Below are 21,456 nucleotides of genomic sequence, written 5' to 3'. Positions count from 1 at the left end.
TGTATAAAGACGGCCTTGAAAGTGAGCGGTTTACATATTAATAACATTGTTTTTAATTTTACCATTTTAAAATAATTTGCGTTAAAAAAATGAAATAAAATAAAAATAATATAGGTATTTGACAGGAAACATACGGCTTCCCACAGATACAGTTTCAAGGGCTCCGCAGACCTTGCCATAAATCGCACGCGGTTTCCGATCCATTGCCGACTAAGTACCTAGTTGCAACAAATTCAATCGCTCTATATAGTTTTTGGCAAACCACGAGTTCTCAGTTCGGGGCGAACTACTAGTATTATAGTTTGTAATAGATTAACAGAGTTCCGACTGTTACGCTTCGAATACGGAACCATAAAAACCAAGTCAAATACCTACTGCAACATTCGTCGAGATTATAAATCTCTGTAACTGCGGGTCCAGCTCCAGCCCCTCCTACATTATTCAGGTACGTTTTGCTTCATAATTAGGCACTTAAATGTATCTTCTTTAACATAAACCAAGCATTAACGACGTTTTATAAGCCATTAAGCTAATTTCACAGTTATCTTTCTTTCTGGAAACGAAAGTCACCATTCAAAGCACGGTATACACCTTATCTATTATTTTTGTACAAATTGAGAATTATATTATAACTTTAGACTAGCAATCCAGTTTCGTCAGTAGAAGGCGGGAAAGTTTAAACATCAAAAATAATTTCACGCGTTTTCTTCTGACAAATTGGTTTCCGTACAATATTAGTAGGTACCTACTTAGTACGATCTACCTAACTTCCCACCGATTTTATAACTATAGGAAGCGTGCATAAACTATAGGAGGCAGCACAGGAGCTGTCAGATTTTTGGCGCGAAGCGTGCATAAACTATAGGAGGCAGCACAGGAGCTGTCAGATTTTTGGCGCGAAGCGTAAATGTGATGTTTATTGTTCCGATGTAGCCCACAAGATGGCGTAACCTACTATGCACAAGAAAACACTTGACGTGTAAATGTGCCTGTTTATGGTTCCGATTCAGACCCCAAGATGGCAGACTCCAACGCGCACGGTCCCTATAAGGTAGAGGTTTTTGTTCTCACCTAATTTTGAAGTTTATTTCAAAGGGATAGGGTGCATAATTTCTGACACTCATATGCTTTATCTTATACCTTTAAACGAGCAATTCTTGTATATATATATGTATATATATTTCTGTGATCTCGGAAACGGCTCTAACGATTTCGCTGAAATTTGTTATATGGGGGTTTTTGGGGGTATACAATCGATTTAGATTAGTCTTATGTTTGGGAAAACGCGTGTTTTCGAGTTTTCATGCGTGTTTCTTTCGACGCAGAATATGGTCGCTAATTTCGTGTTGCCGGCCACTGTTCGTCTGGTCCAGCGGGTTAAGACGCGGACGGCTAGGAACGAGTGTTACGGGTTCGAATCTCGCCCGGTGACTAACTTTTGTTTTTTTTTTATATATGTTCAAGTTTATATATAATTTTTTAATTTTTATTGTTTTAGACAAGTTTAAATTAGTAAAAAAATGTAGTTAAGATTATCACCTATACACCACCATATTACAATAAATAATTATAACCGAGCAAAGCTCGGTCGCCCAGGTACTAAATGGTTAACAGAACAAAATGAGGGGTGTCGTTATTTGATATTAATGATGACATGCATGACACACTGTCATTGCAAATGCCATGCAGAGTTAGTTTGGTCCGACTCTATCTGCCTCTGGCTTATTATTCAAGAGAAACCGGCGTCGCCCTTGAACAGAACCCTAATATTTTATCTCTCACGAGCATTTCTGAGGGCCTACCGCGAAAACCGAAATTCGCAAATTGCGAGAATCTTTCTCCTTTACTAACACTAAGACCTAATTAGAGTGACACAGAAAAATGCCCGCAATTGACGAACTTCGATTTTCCCGGTTATAGCCCCGTTCTACCTACCTACAATTATTGTATGTCATACTTACGTTCTTATACAACTACTGTTGAACGCTGACCCTTCACACTCCCAGCGGGATCTCGCTTCAAAATCCATCAAGGAAAAATTAAATCAATCCATTAAGGTCTATTGGAACAATAGTGAGGAACAAAGGAATCTTTCATTTTGAAAATGGAGAATTTCGGTTCCCATACAAATAGAAAAATATGAAGCCCCAAATTTTTCCATTTGAAAATTTCGCAATGTTGGACACTTTCTGACGGCGCATCAGTACCGTCGAATCAATGGCCTAAAACCGAAATTTTTATAGTTACATAAATATACTCTGGCAAACCAACTTTGTCAGTAGAAAAAGGCGCGAAATTCAAAATTTGTATGGGAAATCAATCAAGCGCGCCTACCGTTTTCAAATTTGCCGCCTCTTCTATTGACAAAGCTAGCTTGCCAGATTATACCTGCAAATTCAGGTCACTCTGTCTTTTATTTATTTTAATACTAACACTTTCCTTTCATTTCTCGCGTCCTATTGCTGCACCTCTTTTTTAGGGTTCCGAAGTCAACTAGGAACCCTTATAGTTTCGCCATGTCCGTCTGTCTGTCTGTCTGTCTGTCTGTTTGTCCGAGGCTTTGCTCCGTGGTCGTTAGTGCTAGAAAGCTGAAATTTGGCATGGATATAAAAATCAATAAAGCCGACAAAGTCGTACAATAAAATAAAATAAAAAATATTTTTTAGGGTACCTCCCCTACACGTAAAGTGGGGGTGATTTTTTTTTACTTCAACCCTACAGTGTGGGATATCGTTGGAAAGATCTTTCAAAAGTAATAGGGGTCTTCAACAAACATTTTTTGATAAAGTGAATATATTTGGAGATAATCGCTCCCAAAGTGCCGATCCGAAAAATAAATGTGTCGTCGTCGTCGTCGTCGTCGTCGTCCCCCCATGTGAACCATAGGTCAAAAAAATGTGAAAAAAATCGTGGAAGTAGAGCTCAAGAAAGACATTAAATGAAAACTATATCGGATATTTTTCCCCTTTATAGTAAAAAGACGTACATCCACAGTTCATCCCTTGGTTAACAATCTGCTATACTTTAAGCTCCAGTTTAGCTTATTGTGACGGAAGAATAACTACGGAACCCTACTCTAAGCATGGCCCGACATGCTCTTGGCCGGATTTTTATACTCTAAGTTGATTTCATAACACAATTAAACGTTTTAAGGAAAAAATAAAAAAGATATACTTGCACAAAAACGTTATTTACCGATCAAATTTCAGCTAGAGCGATGGAAAAAGGCTCGAGGAAAGTAGATATGACATAATGTCAAAATTGATGGTCTATATGCAAAAATACAGGGTGGACAAATAAGAATGATACACTTTGTTTTTAAATTTTAATTACATTAAGTGGAAATTTTACTAAATATTTTTTCATAAATATATTATTCAGGGTTGGCAATTGTATACGGAAGATAATTTCTGCCAAATGTATACCACTAGCAGCAAGCAATTTTATCTCAAATGTTTCTGTTGTTTAAAACACGTTGTTTGCTCGATTAATTTTGAAAAAAAGTGATAGTGATTGGCACCCAAATTCTCCAAATTTTGTAGCTCTTGACTTATTTCTGTGGGGCTATCTAAAATTACGTGTCTATGCTAACGAGCTGATGAAATTTAAACAGTTAAAACCGACTATTCGACACAAATGTACTAAGATAATGCCAAAAATGTGCGAATAGATGCTGAACATTGGGATGATAAGGCCTTACATTTGCCTGCTGTTAGAGGTGGACATATGTCAGACATTATGTTTCGCATGAATTTGCCAACCCTGAAGAATATATTTTTAAAACAATACCTAATAATTTTTGAACTTAATACAGTTAAAATTTAAAAACAAAATGTATACTTCTTATTTGGCCACCCTGTAATTATAAAAATGAAACACTTATTTAGAAAGAACTAGAAGACATAAAGATCTTTCATTCTGTATACATAGATTGTCTAGAATATCAAACATTGGGTGTTCATATGCTTAAGCAGAAGATTGGAAAAAATGCCCTGTAATAATGTAAGAATCGTAGCTTTCACCATGGTCATGTGAAATAACCGTACCTTTATTAAATATGTAGTCAAAACAAACGATCAATGCTACTTGTTTTTTTTTATTTACTACCTAATTTATACGAGAGGAGGTCCAAAAGTTTGCAGATTGTGTTATATTTCACTTATAAAGGGTAGAGGGCGAGTTTTAGAGGGATGAAATATCTATATTTTTTTTTTATGATAGAGGAGGCAAACGAGCAGACGGATCACCTCATGGTAAGCGATTACCGCCGCCCATGGACACCTGCAACACCAGAGGGGTTGTAAGTGCGTTGCCGGCCTTTAAGATGGGAGTACGCTCTTTTCTTAAAGGTTTGAAGGTCGTATCGGTCCGGAAATACAGGCGACAGTTCATTCCACGGTTTAGCTGTGCGAGGCAGAAAGTTCCTGGAGGAACGGACAGTTGAGGACTGCCAACCATCTAAGTGGTGAGGATGGAAATGTTGTCGCGTAGGGCGATGGCGAAAAGAAGCGGCAGGGATTAATCCGAACAATTCCTCGGAGCAATGTACAACGGTGTACATGCGATAGAAAATGCAGAGCGAGGCCACATCTCTACGCACCGCGAAGGAGTCAAGCCGATCCGTAATACGCTGGCAGTATTCAATTCCTTTCAAAGGTAAATAAAATAAACTACATAGGTACCTGGTGAATACTTGCATCTTTTTAATAAAAAAAATATTAATATATAATCAGCGAAAACACTGCTACCTTTCGATGACGTATGTACCTAAGTACCTCATTCGTCACCCCCATTATAATTTGTTCATAACTCGTCGTTACTACTATTGTATTTGCAAATGGCCGCATGGTCGCAATTATGTATGGTGTCGTGGAAGACCCGCTTCAAATGTTCGAGGGGGCACAGCTCCTTTTCGCACGCGGGTAGTTTGACCACTCGCTCCTGGTGAAGTGTCAGGATATGATCGCCGTCTTTGCATCTGGTGGAATAAATATGAAACAACCCTTAATATGTTATAAACAATTATTATTGCTACATAACAACGCTCAGTGCCTGGAAACAGACAACTTTATTTAGTTTGCCTACTTCTATTGGGATGCGATTGGATTATTGCGCGAAATGTTAATGTCAAATTTAAGTTTCCAATTTAGGCCACAAAGTGAAAGGCCATCCAACGCGCCAAGGAGCGCGCATGAACCGTAGAGGGCAGCACCTACTTATAGGCATGTTACATGTCAATGTCAAGTTAAAGTTTTTAATTCAGGCCACAAGGTGGCAGACCCTCCAAACCTATTAATTCAGAATTCAGTTAACTGTGTTACATAGAAAATGTTATAATTTCACTTCTAATTTCGCTGTTGTCGCAATATCCGCTCAGTGTTGTGAAGAAGAAAATGACCGTGTTTTTTTACAACTATATATTACTTACTCAAACAAAACAAATGCTAAGTTAGCAGCGAAGCAGTCAATTTCCGACAGTCTCCAAACACTTTCATGCGGGATAAAGTCCCCGGTTAACGGTGACTCCGGCTTGTATAATCCCATATGCGTTAGGATCTTTAGCATAGTCCCGGAATGGGCGAACAAGAATGAAGCGTTCGGTCCGGATTTCGATCTGGAAACAAAAAAGTCCTCGTTGAGTCCTTCCAAGCTTACTCTGCAGTCTCTGCACTGACTTTGAAGTGACCAATTGGGTACTAGACACATATTGAATATCATACCAAAATTTAGCTAAATGGATAGAAAATGGGCCATCCATTATAAAAATGTGGAATTTAAAAAGAAATATTGAGATTATAAAAAAATACAAGTCTCCAAAGTCTTAAAAACCAGTTTTTTTTTTTACTTTCAAAAATAAAAAATAAAATGGTACCTTTCGATTCCTTACGTTTTATTGAAAAATAAATTGTACGACAACTAAATACATAAACGCAATATTTCAGGGTCAAAATAGCAATTTTCTTGATCTTCCATACATTTAGGACAGACTAATGTAATGTGACGTCACATTACAATATCATTTTTTTAGAGGCGTTTCAATCGTGATTCTTGGTTCATCAAGAAACTAATTGATCGAGCATTAGCGAAGGTCTCCAGCTTGGACATAAATGCTTTCATATGACCGGACATTCTCCTCTAACAAAAGATCGTAATTCTCAACCAATATTCGTGAAATTTTGTGAGCATGTTCGAAGATTAGGTACATAGATTTTTTTACAGTTTTTTGATTTTTTTCAAAGTGCGAAGCTACACATTTATTGGGCTATTCTCGCGAGGTCCACAGCTCTCAGAGTCACTAGTGATAGATATTTTTCATCAAATTAGGTAAAAATTACAGTACTTACGTTAAATGTTCGAACATATTCTTCACGGCCTCGCAGGCTGTCTGACTAGTAAGTTCGTTTCCGTAACCATCCATTAAATAATGTTTCAGATCATGGTAATACTCCAATACCTGCAAAGACAGTTGTTTCAATCATATTGAATGGAGTTGGCCGGTCTAAGCATTTTAGAGGTGGCGCCAGCATAGGTTTTAGGTTCCATCAATCCTACGAATAGTGCAAATTCTTTTTTTTTTTTTTAATTCAAGCCAAATCTCATAAAACAACCTAGAGACAGGTGAAATCTAATATGCGGGCACCATCTATATAAAAATCTTTGTTAGTTGCCAATCCTATTCTATGAGACTGATGACAGTATAACTTTTTTTTTTTGTTAGCCTACTATAGTGTCCCACTGCTAGGCAAAGGCCTACCCTCGTTTTCTCCACTCGACCCTGTCGTTGACATTTTCCCACCATTTTGGGTAGAATGCGTCATCCCGCCATCTCCTTTTCGGTCTGCCTGCACCCCGTCCTGCACTGTCTATGGTGTTCCGTGGGTCCCACTCAGTAACCATTTTGGCCCACCTTTCCGGGTGCATGCAGCAGACATGTCCAGCCCAGTCCCACTTGAGCTTGGCGGTCTTGACGCCTACATCTATATGCCTTATTATTCATTTTTAAAATTGTCAAACATAACATGCATGCTAATTTTCTTACAAACGGGTGAAGATCAAATTGTACATCATTTCAAGTACCTAGGTACTTGAAATAATGTAAGACAAGTTGTTTTTGGCCTGTTGGAACAAAACTTGCGACCAAATGTAATTAAGCATTATGGTACCTACTTATGACACTGAAGAGTTAGCAATAGTAACAAAACTTATCTCTCGTCTCGCCTTCAATATGCGGGGAACTCAACTCACCTTTATAGTGTCCTTATCAAACGCAAAGCACCAAGGCGCGACATAGTCTTTCCACCACGCAGTCTCGAACGCACAGGCCTTGTACATCAAATCTGCTTCAGCTAAACAGACAATTACATAACAACCAAAATAAAACATGAGTATTCAAATATAAACTCAAAAGCTAAAGGAATAAGGTACAACATGTCGCAAATAGCATAGCAAGCGTCTACAAACCTAAATCAATAGTGTTATCGAGACCCAACTTTTGTGTAATTTTTTCCAAAGTTTGGTTCATTAGCAGGCTATTCCCCAATTTCTTTTGCTCTGCGTATGTATTTGGGTTTTTCTTAACTTGCTTTTGCCAGTTGTCACAGTGTTTGTAAAACTGGAAAATTGCAACTAAGTATAGGAAAGCTGTTTCGCTATCCCACTTAAATAAAATAGTAATCAAAACTTTGACCGAGATTATCTGAGACGAAGAAATTTATCAAAAATAAAGCATTGACATATATGTAAGGACGGGCCTTACGGGCAATAAAAATAGGGCCAGTACAGCGGTGTCAAACACATGAGTTCAAGACAATCGTGCAGTCCAACGCGATTGATTGAAGAGTTCGCATCACGCGCGCGATTGGTCACAACTACTTGCGTAGACTGAACAATTGTTCCGAATTCGTGACTGACACCACTGATAGCATCATACTTAGTGCCCGTAAGGCCCGTCCAAAGAAAGTAATAAAAATTAAGGAATTAGGAAGCTTATTGTGTAGGTAAGCAAGAAACGAGGTACAAATTGTAATCTCACAAAATTATCGTCTTAAATAATTTAACTATTTTACTTAAGAGACATAGTGATTAGTTGGGGTATAAACAGACCACTCATGCAACCCATGCACCCTTGCATGCAGGTTGTTTAAATAATTGAGTAAGACAAAATTAGGTGTTTTCAATATTACACATACTTATCAGTCTTATCACCAACACCTAATTCACCCGTCATTGCTAGTCTGTTTACATTTTCTGGTTTAATTTTCATGGCACCACAATTGAGTTTATGAAATTGGCAGGTACACAACTATGCTGCCACAAATTTCCAAAAATGTCATTTACATGTCAACATTGCCAACATTATTGGTAGGTAGGTACTAGGTACTACCTAGCCATATAAATCTTACTCAAAATGTATGTTTTACCATATACACAAGTCTATAATGTAGTCAAACTCTGTACTGAGATCACAGTAGCTAGGGACACATTTAGATTTTTTTATGATATACGAGGCAAAGGAGCAGACGAATTGCGTGATGGTCAGCAATCACCGGCGCCCATGGACACCTGCAACACCAGAGACGTTGCAAGTGCGTTGCTAGCCTTTATGTATGCTCTTGTTCGCTTTTTTTGGCATTGGATCACTTAAGATTTTTCATCACTTTGAAACCTATTATCAAGGATAGAGTAATCATGCTTGGATTTGGAGAAAAGGGCACAAAACATTTCCAATAGAGTGACAGCTTCATACTCGTAACACAGGGTCTCCTTTGCTTGTCTTTCTTATAATGACTGTTGGTGCATTCTTGTCAAACAGTCCAATTGCAAAACTCTTGGCACTTTCCTCTGCTCTTTCAGTAGGAGTAGCGCGAAACTGAAAAACATATCAAAGCAATTGAAGCAGGGTAAGTAGAAATTGAATCGGGGTAAGTAGCAATTGAACAGGGGTACATAGCAATTGAATTGGGGTAAGTAATATTCTATGTCCATGTGTCCGTGTCCGCCATCCTCATTTTCATTCTCATTCTTTCTCAATTGTATACCTATAAATTGTGACAGAAAAATCTAGCCTAGCCCCCATCCACCAAGTCCGTACCGTCCAATAAGGAACTTCATTCCAAAATCATTTAAAAAGTTGATCTTACCTCAAAAGTATCACTGTTGTATTTACTCTTAATAATACTGGGAAATCTTTTATACATCCTCTTAGCTAACTGGGTCATTTCATCCCTGCCTTCATCTACTAGGTCTTTTTCTTTGGTTATATCTATACTGCTTGACCAATTTGCAAATCTTGATAACTGCTCCTCAGTTAATTGACCTGTATAATATCAAATCACACATTTGGCATAGTATAAAGTATTACTTTGTTGGTTGTCATAAAAAAAGATAAGCACTTTTTACATTAGTTGCTCTTAAATTTTATTGTGGATATCCATAGCCACAGCTTTTTTAAACAACACAAGAAAGCAGGGAACCTAGATGTATTAGATTGAATGCTATTTTTAAATCACTGAACAAGGTGACATCCACAATTGTCAACCATCTAAGTGATACCTTTTACCGGAAATCAATATTTAAGAGTACGACACAGCCAGACATACTGAACAAGTTGTGGAAAATTGATGAAAAAATGTGTTGGGGGATTTGTAGCCAGTTTAGGAAATCTATTATTTACTTCTATAATTTTGGTAAACAGGCAAGTAACAAAGTTAAATCAATATTTGTTGCACATTAAGGAAACAGGAACTAACATGACTCTTCATTATATACCTAACACATTAGACCAGTGGTCCCCAAAGTTGACTAGGCTCCAACACACCTAACAAAAACTGCCAAATTGGCTGTCTTAACTGAGGAGCATGCAATTTCACTTGCAACCCACCAATGGGTCGCAACCCATAGTTTGGGAAATGCTGCATTAGATACTAAACCTATTGTCTGTTGGTATGCAACATTTCAGTTAAATTGAAAATGTAATTTCTCCACCACCCAAAGGTTGTCTGGAAGAGATCGCTCTGTAGCGATAAGGCCGCCTGTTGTTTACCTCTATTTTCATGTATTATATGTGTTTCCATGTACATTTGTTCTGAGGTTGTGCAATAAAGAGGATTTGTATTGTATTGTATTGTATTTCAGCTTACCTATTTGAAACAAGGATGTGGCTCCAACTGTAACATTTGCTGACAAATAGACACCTGGACAGGACCCAGGACCTGGACTTAAACTAAAAAGTATGTAGATTACATACCTTTTCCAACTTTGTGTCCTGATAAAATCTGTTGAGACAACTCCTTTAAAGTAGTGTTCATTCCTGCTATATCTTCGTCACTTGGCAACCTAGATCCGTGCCGTATAATCATCCACATTTTAGTACTTTCACATCCTAAAAAGAAAGCCATAAATACGGATATTATAAATAGGAAATTTTAAAACAAAGTTAATTTGTAAATGGAGCAACCAGTAGTCGGAATTATATTGTAAGTACTTACCGGGAAACTTGATCTTGGAGTCATCTTTAAGGTATTTAAACCTGTATGGGGTTTTAGAGCCCAAATGATTACGTATATCGTCTGAAATGGATTCAGATCCTGCATCGTGAAAAATAATCAACACAGCTACAATAATTATGTATAACTTAAACCCCATTTTTTTAATTACGCTAGACTTAGTTCTATAAATATTTCTGTGGAATAATATTATGAAGCTATTATAATACTGTAATTTGGTATACCATTGTTTGTGTATTTAGTTTTTACACTGACATTTTGAATTTAAGTTATTTTGACAAAGCGTGTCTGTCAGTGTCACTTCTCGACAAAACTGTCAGCTTCACAGATTTCATATAGAAGTTAAATAAAAAACCTATTTATTGACAATAACAATATAAATTAAAATGTTTTATTAAAGGTCCCGAATAGCTTAGCGAAAAGGGGGCGTGCGTCTTATTGTAATAGGTGTATGAAATTTTAATTTGATCGTCTCGCTCCGACTATGGATAATCAACAGTTCAACACTATTGGAGGATTTGGAGGGCCTAACATAAAAAAAACGAAAATTTCTTATCTGCTTTTCTATCGCTCGAATACGCAACAGCAATAGAGAGACAGATAACAAAAAATTGGTTTTCGCGGTAAACATTCTGTCTAATTCTGTCTCATGCCTCAATGAGGCCATAATGGCTATATGAGTTCATGAGAATAAAATACCCATAATTAGAATAATAACTTTATACTACACAATTTAATGATTAAAAATACATTTGTTAATTAAATAAATGTTTATTAAGAGGTATGTTAACAAAAATACCTATGTTAAAAACTCTAGTCATTTCCAAATCATTCAACTTGTAAAACAATTTTTGAGTGTTGTAATGTAGCTTTTAAGGTAAATGGTTTACATAGCTTCTCAATATCGAAGGTTTCTGTAGCAAATTGTTCTTCATCAGGGTTTTCATGCAGAGTGAAGTCAATTGTCTTCACATCTTTCCCCACATCAACATTGCAAACATTTTGCGCAAATGGTGGAGACCCTTCTTTGAAAATCTTTACAGTTTGATCCAGATATTTTAAGTATACATCCTTGCCTAGAAACTCAACCTCAGTGTTAGGTTCATTGAGTGTAATCTCTGGTAGATCCAGTAAAAGCCCTGCTTGTCGGGCACAGCCAACAGCAATCACCTCATCAGGGTTGATACCGGATAGTAGCTCGGCTTCTGGCAACAAGTTAGCAATTGCAGATTGCAATTTGGGTATTTTCATACTTCCACCACAAAGAACAATTTTGCTAATTTTTCCATTGAATTCTTCAATTACTTTCTGTGCTGGCTCCATGTATGAAGGGATTTTAGATGAAATGGCATTCTCAAATCTGGCTCTGGAGACATTCTGGTTCCAATCCACACCATCTAATAAAGACTCAATGTGAACATGAGCAGAGTTAAGAGTTGACAAAATGTTCTTACAATTGTCAGCATGGTTGAGTAATTTAGCCATTGCTCGCCTGCTTTCTTGTGGATCTAGCTTCCACTTCTGTTTAAATTCCTGTGCAATATAGTTGGCTAAATCTTTGGTCAAACATTGGCCACCCAAATCAGATCGGAATATGTTTTTCTCAACACTGATGAACCCTCCACTTATTTTGACAATTGAAGCATCACAAGATGATCCACCTAACCTGTAGACGAGAACATTAATATCTTCAACAGTATCTTCTAGGTTGTAAGCCATGATTGCGGCTGCTGGTTCACATATAACTTGAAGCACATCAAATCCAGCCAACTCTGCACATTTTACAATGCGTTGTCTGCTTTCATCTGACCAATGCAACGGTGCAGCTAGTACCAACTTCAGATCACCCTCATCTCGCATTGAATGGCTAGCAATAGTGAATAGTTTATCATAAATCTTAGTAGCAATGTTGTCAGGGTTTGAATACAGTTTTGTCTCACTTGTTTCGAACTCGTACACTAACTTTTCGTCATTCTGAATGCGGCATGACGAGGAAGACTCGACGTAGGCCAAATCATCTTCACTGAAGTCACAGTTCATTAATCTTTTATTATGTTTAATAATAGCTTTAGAAGCAGCCTGTCCGGACTTGGCGGGCAAGCCGATCTCCCATTCTGAACCATTGAGGGCGATCACGGCAGGAGTCACACGATCACCAGCATCGTTAGCGATTACTGAAGGTGCACCATTTGTGTAGGATGCTAAACATGCTGAACTGTTGCCCAAATGTATTCCGTACGCTGCAGCCATTGTGAAATTCGTTAAAATTTCATGTATATCTTCAGCACTCAAAATGCAAATGGTTATTTAAAAAGTTTAAAAATCAAAATGCACGGTAATTTAACTGCGAGGATTCTAACCTAATCTTACAGAAATCACAGAATTCCCTATGCAAATTCCATCGAATGACAACCTGTCAGTTGTTTTACTTGTTTTACTATTCATACGTCAGAAGCTTATGTTCCTTTTCAAACAAAAGTACTTACTAGTCTAGTTCATTTAATCGTTATTTTCAATCATCCAAATTAATAAAAAAATTGGTATGTATATTTATCACAACAAAATAGGAAAATAGTTCGAGAGTACAAGGTCGCATCATCGCATTGACAACGCTGCAAACTATATAGCCATAGTTTAGTCTCAAAATATATCGGAATTACCGTGTATCGGAACGTTGCAAAAGCGTAAAAATATCGGACTGGCTAAAGGGCTCTATAGACCATGCAACACATTTACGCATTTTAAATTTTATCTCAAACAGTAAACCACCTCAAAGTAAAAAGGCGGGAATAAAAAAAGAAAAATGGTACATTTTGAAACTTTATGTTAAGAAAAAGTTATATGTGACATTGTGCCACTGGTGGTTTGAACTTGGATTGGAATGAAAAAGTGGTATTATTATTTATGTTGTGAAATATAACTGATTTCTATATACTTTCAATGCATGATAAATGATGGATCTTAAACAAGAAACTATTTCATCTAATGATCGGCTACAAAAGATTTTACAGAGTTTATCGAAATGTAAAATTGTGCGTCCCCTAAATACTGTATAGTAATAATAAAAATTATAAAGTAAAATACTGCTCAATGTTTATTAAGCCTATAACATTTTATTTAATGTTTTTTTCAAGAAAATATTTTTATTACGTTTAAGGAATTCAAAAACGAAAAAGAAGAAATTAAAACGCTACGAGAAAATAACGTGAAACTGGAATTAGAACTGAAAGAGTCACGTGAAACAGAAAAATCACATCGTTGCCATTTAGCGACTTCACGAGAAATGATAGGAAATCTTCAGGAAACCGTATCGCAACTTGTATATCTCAAAAGGGACATCAAGAAGTTGAATGATGATATTGTATCTAAAGATACTATCATATTTGGATTGGAAAAAGTAAGTCAATCCAACCTACAGCCACATGCGTGCCGACACTTGCCAAGCGTCAGGGACGCAGCTATGCGTTGGAAAGAGCAAGCGATATCGCTATCTCATTCCACTGCATAGCTGCGTCCTTGACACTTGGCAAGTCTCAGCACGCATGTAAATCAGGCTTAAACCATTTTTAAACTGCGCGCCCCCACACACGAGATCGCTGTGAGTGCGAGACACTGTGTATGGTGTACAAGCGAGATGAGATAGTTCTAGCGCTATACATGGTACGCCATCGCTGCGTCTGGGTGCGGCGCCAATAGTGTAGGCTACATAATTATATGGGAGGGAGGGACGCGCAGGTTAAAAATGGTTTCAGTTTTGAATAATTGACAGTTAGTTTCACTAGACTTACCTCATACCTTATAAGTCAAGCAAAAATGGTTTATCTTTCCAAAGGACAAGGAAAATATTATACAGAAGCACAATGCAAGCATGCAGGAGTTACGTATCGCGCATGAGAAGCACATTGAAGAAGTAACAATAGCTAATGAAAGAAAAAGTTCGTATCACTCTCTTATCTTGGTCGAAAATCTGAATGCTCACAATAAACCTCACTTCCGATGATTTTATCTTGAATAAGTGTCTCTCCGAGACATGTCTCCGGAGAATTTGGGTTCATAAGTCTATTTACTACCTAAAATCGAAATTCTCATAGACTTGCATAACTAGTGCCACCTAGGTGCAACTTTGACAAGAAAGTCTGATATGAATGATTACCCGTATTGACATCTTTAGTACACGACAAAATGAACTTCCATAGAAGTTACTAATTAAGTAAGGTGTTACTGAATTATTGATAGAGATGAGCTTTATGAGTTATATAATTGTTAGGTGCTGTTTAATAAGTTATGTCGTAGGTACTTGTAATGAGCGTAACTTCTTAAGTAAGTTTTTGCCCAATACCGTAAATTACGTAATTTGTAAGCCAATATATTGGTAAATCTCATGGCATTATGGTACGTGGCTGGCTGCGTATTTGAATTAAAAGAATGGATACCGGCAATTTCAATGGAGATTTATATCAATGTTATATAATTACATACTCACCACATCACAACCATGTTAAACCTTACTACTTACCCAGCACCACCCACCAAAATGCGACCAGATTACCGATGTATGGTAATAAAGAAGGAGAGGTCCAACCAATTATCGAAAACATATATGAAAATCATTGTCTACCTCTCTAACTCGTTACTATGCAAGATTTCGACCGCGGTGATAGTGGTAGCCCTTTTATATATATTTTTAATATTCGGTGGCAAATAAGCATACGGCCCGCCTGATGGTAAGCAGTCTCCGTAGCCTATGGACGCCTACAACTCCAAAGGAGTTACGTGTTTCCGACCCTAACACCCCGCATCCTCGTTGAGCTCTGGCAACACTCACCGGCAGGAACAGGAACACAACACTATGAGTAGAGTCTAGTGTTATTTGGCTGCGGTTTAGTTTTAGCAGTAAGTTGTGTGCTTTAGTTCAGCAGATCCAGCAGGACTTTGATACTTCGGCAGCGCAAATGTCTTGCGCCCTTGAAGAGTTACGAGCCAAGAACAAGGAGCAAGAAGCATCTTATAAGGACAAGGTGATGTGTTGTACATAATATGTAAAATAGGCAAAGATGTAAAATAAAAACTTCAGGCTGTGTTTCCACCAGAGATGTGCAAGGATGCATTGTGAGGGATGTGTTTGTTAAGAACAAATAGAATCACATGTTCATTATTTAACTATACTCGCTCGGCTCAGCTCTATTGGACAATGTTCTATTGGTTCTTAACAAACACAACCCTGGCTACACATCCTCGCACATCTCTGGTGGAAACGCAGCCTTGATCTTGTTTATTTGGCTTGGAGGTAAGACTATATTCTGATTGGGTCATCTACATTATTACATCAACGAAAGCCGGCATATGCTAGAAAAAGCTCCCCCGCCCTTAAATCTATTGAAACTTAAAAGGGCTTTAAAAATAATTATATCAAAATGAACGGTTTCAAAAATTCAGCATATATATTCCTGATGCACTCAGACAATTTTAGATGAACGAAGTTGTATTAGAATACGAGGAGAAAATTCAGCGCAGCGCTGCACTAGTGGCGCAGTTGCAAGAGCAGCTGTCGCGACAAGCGGCTCGGACCGATGCCAACATCGACGCATATCGAAGGGTAAGTGATTAGTCGGTACAGTCATGGACTTTAATTGTTCAATTCAATTCAATTCAATTTTATTTATTTCGTCATCACAGGTAACAGTTAGGTGACAGAAAATTAATATAGAATTATGTACATCAGCCATGATGAGCCGTTTAGGCGTACGAAATTTAAATTACAATTATATATACAAAGCAGATACTTAATATAATAATTACCTTAACTTTAACAGTCTATCATTACAAACTTAGCATTTATATATCCCATATAATATTTACATCCAATAATTGTTGAGACAGTTAGGGTTTACTTTACATTGGACATTAAATACCGTTAGTTTTGACAACCAAATTAACTTGAACCCTCTCGACAATTAAAGCCCGTGACTGTAAATTAGGTACGAGTAAGTACGTTGTAGGTAAACCAAAGACGATTTAGTATATTGTGGGATGGGTATACTGTATTCCGTAGAAAAGGTTCAGCGCAGCGCTATAATTGTCGGGTAAATGCAGGAGCAGTTGTCGCTTCACTAGACGCCGCGCAGTAGCTGTATTATATCACGATACGTTTGTGGAGTACCCTGACCGTACCTTGAAGACATACCAATTACCAAGGGTGATTCCATCACCATCAGGCATTTATACTACTGGACTACTAGTATATGAAGAGCGAATTTTGACATTAGTCGCTAAGTCCTTTCAAAGTTCTTAAGTTTAGTCACGTGTTGACTTTACTAAGTCAACACGTTTTCGTTGCAACGCGTTTAGCAATACCTACATTGTAAAAATGTATAATTATCGGTACTAGCTGTACCTAGTGAGGTACTTATTAAGTAATCATTAAATTAAAAGCAATAATTGGTTGCAATTTAAATGTTAACATACTCTACCCGTCTATACTTTAACGCACGCATTGGCTTTAGTTAAGTATATGAATCTAGGGCATGGACTGCGTGCACATCTAAGAATCTCTCTAAAATTCCGATGGAAATCTAAAAATAAGCTACCAATTACGTTGCTTCTGCAAGTACCTAAGTGTTCATTAAAATCAGTAGCGTAACGTCATGTCAAAGTCAGCATAATTCTGCCATTTCTGACTCGCACCAATTCGCCAAAAGCATGTCAATTATTTTCTTAATCTAGTTCAGTTACGTCTACAGTAACTCAACAAACTTAAGTAGCCTACTAACGCTGTTGCCCATAAAAACGAGATCTAACATGAGATTGTTAGACACTTTCACTAAATAATTGCCACTGTTTACAGAGGCTTGAGGAATTAGAGGAGAAACTAAAACAAAGTCAATTTAAGAACTACTTGGCTCAGAGCTCGTATCCTTCAGAATCTCAAGTTGAAAGACCCTACTCGATGGATAGAGATCCTTATCAGCAGTGCTCAGTTGATTTGAGTCCAGTGTTCGAAGCTCCGAAGAAGGTGGTTTCTGAGACTCAGAAAACTAAACCCAATACTTTACAAGTTACGTATTATGGGAATAAAACACCAAGTGCACAACGAAATGAGAAGAAAGGACAATTTAACATCACGAAAAAAAGGAAGCTTTACAATGATAAAGAATTTCTAGATTTCTAATTGTTTCCTATTTTGATTATTAGGGCAATTGAGCCGCGTCTTTTCCTACGACACTTCCTCCGTCAGATAGGGAAAGTGCGCTACAAAAAACGGAAGAGCTTCCACGGACACCTGTTCCTAGGGTTCCTAATACCTTCCATGGGCGCGCTAACCCCGGCTGACCCTTATTATTTCTAATTCTTATTGGACTGTCTTGTTGTAAGTTAACTAGTTTAATAAAATGATTTTTTTAATAAAATAGTTTTTAGTAAGTAGTAGTTGAAGATTTTTCTTACCTTTTTATAGAAGTCGATTATGTATACAAACGTACAACCTACCTATTTTTATGAAACGAATGCAAAGTTTCTTTATCATACAATCGCTAAATATTTACCTTTATAATTAAGTTTCCTACAACTGCATTCAGAGATCTTTACAATACTATCTTGTTTCATCATAATTTATAAGAACTGGATAAAAAATAATTATTCCAACATTAACGATCACCTCAAATAAGCATTACTAGTTATATAGCAAAGTATTTCCTATGTAGAACGGTCAAAACTATGGCAATTAAAATCAAAAGTGACGCAACAAACCAACATTCGTAGTCAAAAATAATTACTTATTTCAACTATTCGTAGGAGCATCTGCGTAATGTTTGTTATCTTGTATTATATCGCCTGCTGTATGAATAAGAATGCGATTATGAAAATTACTTGACTATTCATATGTTACGTCACGTGGCCTACATTTGACCAGTTCAGTGTGCGCTTGCATATTTGGGCGCATAGTTCCTCTGGAGCGTGAACTGCTTATTTATTGGTCGGACGACCTTTGCATCGCTGAGGCCACTGGACACAGCACTCATAAAACCAGCAATTGTGTTCGATACTCTATAGGCACGAATGACTTGAAAGTATAATTAAAAATTACCTAATAGAACAGTTATATCCATTTATTCATTGAAATATACTACCGTCAAAAAGTTAAAGACCATTTTACCAAAATACTCCTCACTTTGCAGTAGATACCTACAATCCGAAAAATAAAGCGTTAAACAATTTATTAAATGAAAGCATATACTCGTATATATAATAATAAAACATTTTTTTCACAGTTTCTCATCGAAAAATCCTTGACGCTATTCCACTACAGAGTAATCTTAATATTCATTCTACAAGATTGTGTAGTAGAGTGTCATGGCTTATGGATTTCCTGGACTCATATTGCAGTATCTCCCATAGAGTTTTTGCTGATGTCGGAGATTGTTTTCGGACCCTACGGGCGAGTTCATCCCATGAAAGCTCGATCAGGTTCAGGTCTGGTGATAGTGGTGATTGCGGTAGCCAAATTGTTTTTTAACACACCTTGCTGCTCTTTATTAGCTGTGTAGCCTCTACAGATCTTTGCTGAATGTTTGAGATCGTTCTCTTCTTGCAAAGAAATGGGTTACCGATCAAACGTGTTCCTGAAAATGAAACTAAAAATTGTGTTTGGTGTTACTTTTTGACGGTAGTGTACATGTCTAATAACATTTTTCAATTTGAATTGAATTTGCGAGATCGTGCTCAACATTTTCGTAGATTTAAATACAATTTCCTATACATAAATCATAACCATTAGATTACTAGGTATAGGTTGTCACTGTCACTTGTTTGTGGTGTACCTATTCATACAATAAATACAAATTGGCTTTTGCGTCGTGTAGAATTTCTTTACGGAAATTAACTAGCTAGAGAAACAAATGCACAACGTCAATTTTCCAGACAAATGGTGAAAGCTAAGTCGTTCAGCCGATGATTATCTCGGCTCAATCTAATGAAGTATCGAAAGCTAACCACATCGACATAATAAATGGCAATTCTGGTCAATAAAATCTAAAGGAAAGTGCAGCGTAATAGAGGCGAGATAACTATAATGTTTATGACTCTATGAAATAATATTATCAATATCTGTCTATTTTAAAAACAGATGTACGTAGACACTTTATTAATTTTCTTTTAGTAAAACGTTATAAATAATTTAATTTCATAGGACGATTAAATAACACTTGCACAGCATGTGCGATCAAAATATCAGCCATGAAAAAAAAATATTAGAGAAGAAACACGAAGAGTGTTAATAAACATACGTAGGGTGACTGCTATAGTTATTGATTGGCCACTCTTAATAAGACTTCTATTGGTTTGTTTATTTCGGCCTTGTTAAGTGTGGGCAATTATTATGGAGCGGCCCATAACTAATGCAGTCACCCTATACGCCTACTTGTAGGTACCTTATGGCATAATTTCCAAGAGATAGATCAATTCTAAATACCTAATAACAATCATTTTAGGTTCATCACAGATTTTCGGTAGTTAGTTTTTCCCGTTATGTTTAATTTATGCTACATTTACACACATTGGTTCGTAATAGTTTGTACCCAAAATATTTGGTATTCATCGGCGCGTTTTATCCTTTTTTACAAACTTTTATGCCCTGTCACTCCTGTTAGTATGTATGTTATTGTAGGTCAAATCTTGGAAGCTAAATTTGATCCACTTCCCGATTTCCAAATGAGCTGAAATTTTGCATACATATGTGAATCGGATGACAATGCAATATTATTCTGACATGAAGCTGATTTGATGATGGAGACAGTAGGTGGCCATGGGAACTAGTCTGTGATAAAACAACGCAAACTAATTGTGTTTCGGGTTGCTAGAATTGTCTCGATATCTCTCGTATTAGTTGAAAGAAAAGTACAGTCAGCGATAAAAGCTTAGGCCAAAAATATAATTTTTGCCAATAATGTATTATTTGGACGTAAATCTACCATTTACCATGTTAAATTCAGTAACACAAGAAAAATGCAACACAAGTTTTATAGCTAAGTGTCCGTTAGCGCTAGCAAATTAGTAAATCGTAAACTCATGATTGGTTGGTGAGGTTTGCAATAAAAAAATAACAAATATATTTCGTAAGTATAATGTTTATTATCTTTGGCCGTATCGTTTTTAGAAACTGTTTTTCTTAACAATATTGCTTTATACTATACCTACATATATGTATAGTACAACTAGTTTGGTCTTTAAAAACTTGGCGATTGGTTTTTAAAAACTAGGAAACATAAAACAAGATGCAATATGTAATCAACATTTTTTTTACATATCTTAATTATTACAAGTAAGTTCCATCATCAATTTAACAAAATACCTACACTTTGTAAACATTGAAAACGCCATATTTAGGTACATAGGCAGGTATACTCTAGAGCAGGGGCCGATAAACTTGTACCGCACAAGTCGTACGCGGCTCTTTACTTTTTCGAGTACAGTTACTATTCGAACTTTACGAGACGTCAAAAATGTCCTAAAAATACGATATGGATGAAATATGTCAGTGTCAAAAGTGACGCTTTTTGTTTGAAGAAAAGTCACTTTTGATATTGACATATCTAATCCAAATCGTATCTTTAGCAAATGTTTGACGTCCAAAAATATTTCAATAGGAATTAGACGTTCTGGCATGAAATCTGTGCCTCCAGTGTAAAAGGGTTAAACTCAAAAAATGCAATTTTTCAGTATGGCCAAAAAACGTTTTAAGCCGGAGTTTCTCTGCATTCTTTATAAGAAAATTAGGTTTTTAATTTAAGTTTAGATAGTATAAGTGATGAATTATAACTTGACATTAAAAGAAACCTGGCTTTTCTGAAAATAACGGAAATATGGGCTTTCAAAAAAAACTTTAATCCCTTTTCACCAATGTAATGAATGTGTCAAAAGGTTTAACTACACTTTGTCTAGTGCTTCTGAGATCTTT

General features: G+C 36.7%; 4 protein-coding genes across 4 annotated transcripts in view; 1 reads left to right on the top strand and 3 right to left on the bottom strand.

The window, feature by feature from the left end:
• Positions 1–21,456, bottom strand: part of LOC133521466 (uncharacterized) — a 520,259-nt gene that overhangs the window by 292,646 nt on the left and 206,157 nt on the right. The window lies entirely within an intron of this gene.
• LOC133521450 (multiple inositol polyphosphate phosphatase 1-like) lies at positions 4,680–10,791 on the bottom strand. Its single transcript, XM_061856410.1, has 9 exons — positions 10,488–10,791; positions 10,247–10,381; positions 9,141–9,316; positions 8,747–8,869; positions 7,462–7,612; positions 7,246–7,346; positions 6,345–6,454; positions 5,429–5,614; positions 4,680–4,978 (listed from the first exon to the last, which is right to left on the bottom strand). The coding sequence occupies exons 1-9, from the start codon at positions 10,642–10,644 to the stop codon at positions 4,804–4,806; spliced, it is 1,314 nt and encodes a 437-aa protein (XP_061712394.1). The 5' UTR covers positions 10,645–10,791; the 3' UTR covers positions 4,680–4,803.
• On the bottom strand, positions 11,210–12,937 carry LOC133521449 (heat shock 70 kDa protein 14). The gene has a single exon (XM_061856408.1). It carries the CDS (start codon positions 12,753–12,755, stop codon positions 11,334–11,336), a length of 1,422 nt encoding a protein of 473 aa, XP_061712392.1. The 5' UTR covers positions 12,756–12,937; the 3' UTR covers positions 11,210–11,333.
• On the top strand, positions 13,190–20,460 carry LOC133521451 (lamin-A-like). Its single transcript, XM_061856411.1, has 6 exons — positions 13,190–13,537; positions 13,663–13,902; positions 14,338–14,440; positions 15,417–15,523; positions 15,976–16,101; positions 17,350–20,460. The coding sequence occupies exons 1-6, from the start codon at positions 13,457–13,459 to the stop codon at positions 17,671–17,673; spliced, it is 981 nt and encodes a 326-aa protein (XP_061712395.1). The 5' UTR covers positions 13,190–13,456; the 3' UTR covers positions 17,674–20,460.

This window comes from Cydia pomonella, chromosome 9 (genome assembly GCF_033807575.1).
Source record: "Cydia pomonella isolate Wapato2018A chromosome 9, ilCydPomo1, whole genome shotgun sequence".
NCBI classification, from domain to species: Eukaryota; Metazoa; Arthropoda; class Insecta; order Lepidoptera; family Tortricidae; genus Cydia; species Cydia pomonella.
Note: the sequence above shows the minus strand (reverse complement) of the source record. Positions and strands in the feature narration are given on the sequence as shown.

Excerpts from the sequence above, each read along its gene's own strand:
- LOC133521450 (XM_061856410.1), bottom strand. The coding sequence starts at position 10,644 with ATGGGGTTTAAGTTATACATAATTATTGTAGCTGTGTTGATTATTTTT. Across the intron at positions 5,615-6,344 it reads AATATGTTCGAACATTTAAC|ATCGAAATCCGGACCGAACG; the intron begins GTAAGTACTGTA and ends TTTTGTTTCCAG. Across the intron at positions 4,979-5,428 it reads TTAGCATTTGTTTTGTTTGA|ATGCAAAGACGGCGATCATA; the intron begins GTAAGTAATATA and ends TTATTCCACCAG.
- LOC133521449 (XM_061856408.1), bottom strand. The coding sequence starts at position 12,755 with ATGGCTGCAGCGTACGGAATACATTTGGGCAACAGTTCAGCATGTTTA.
- LOC133521451 (XM_061856411.1), top strand. The coding sequence starts at position 13,457 with ATGATGGATCTTAAACAAGAAACTATTTCATCTAATGATCGGCTACAA. Across the intron at positions 13,538-13,662 it reads GTTTATCGAAATGTAAAATT|GAATTCAAAAACGAAAAAGA; the intron begins GTGCGTCCCCTA and ends ATTACGTTTAAG. Across the intron at positions 13,903-14,337 it reads TCATATTTGGATTGGAAAAA|GACAAGGAAAATATTATACA; the intron begins GTAAGTCAATCC and ends ATCTTTCCAAAG.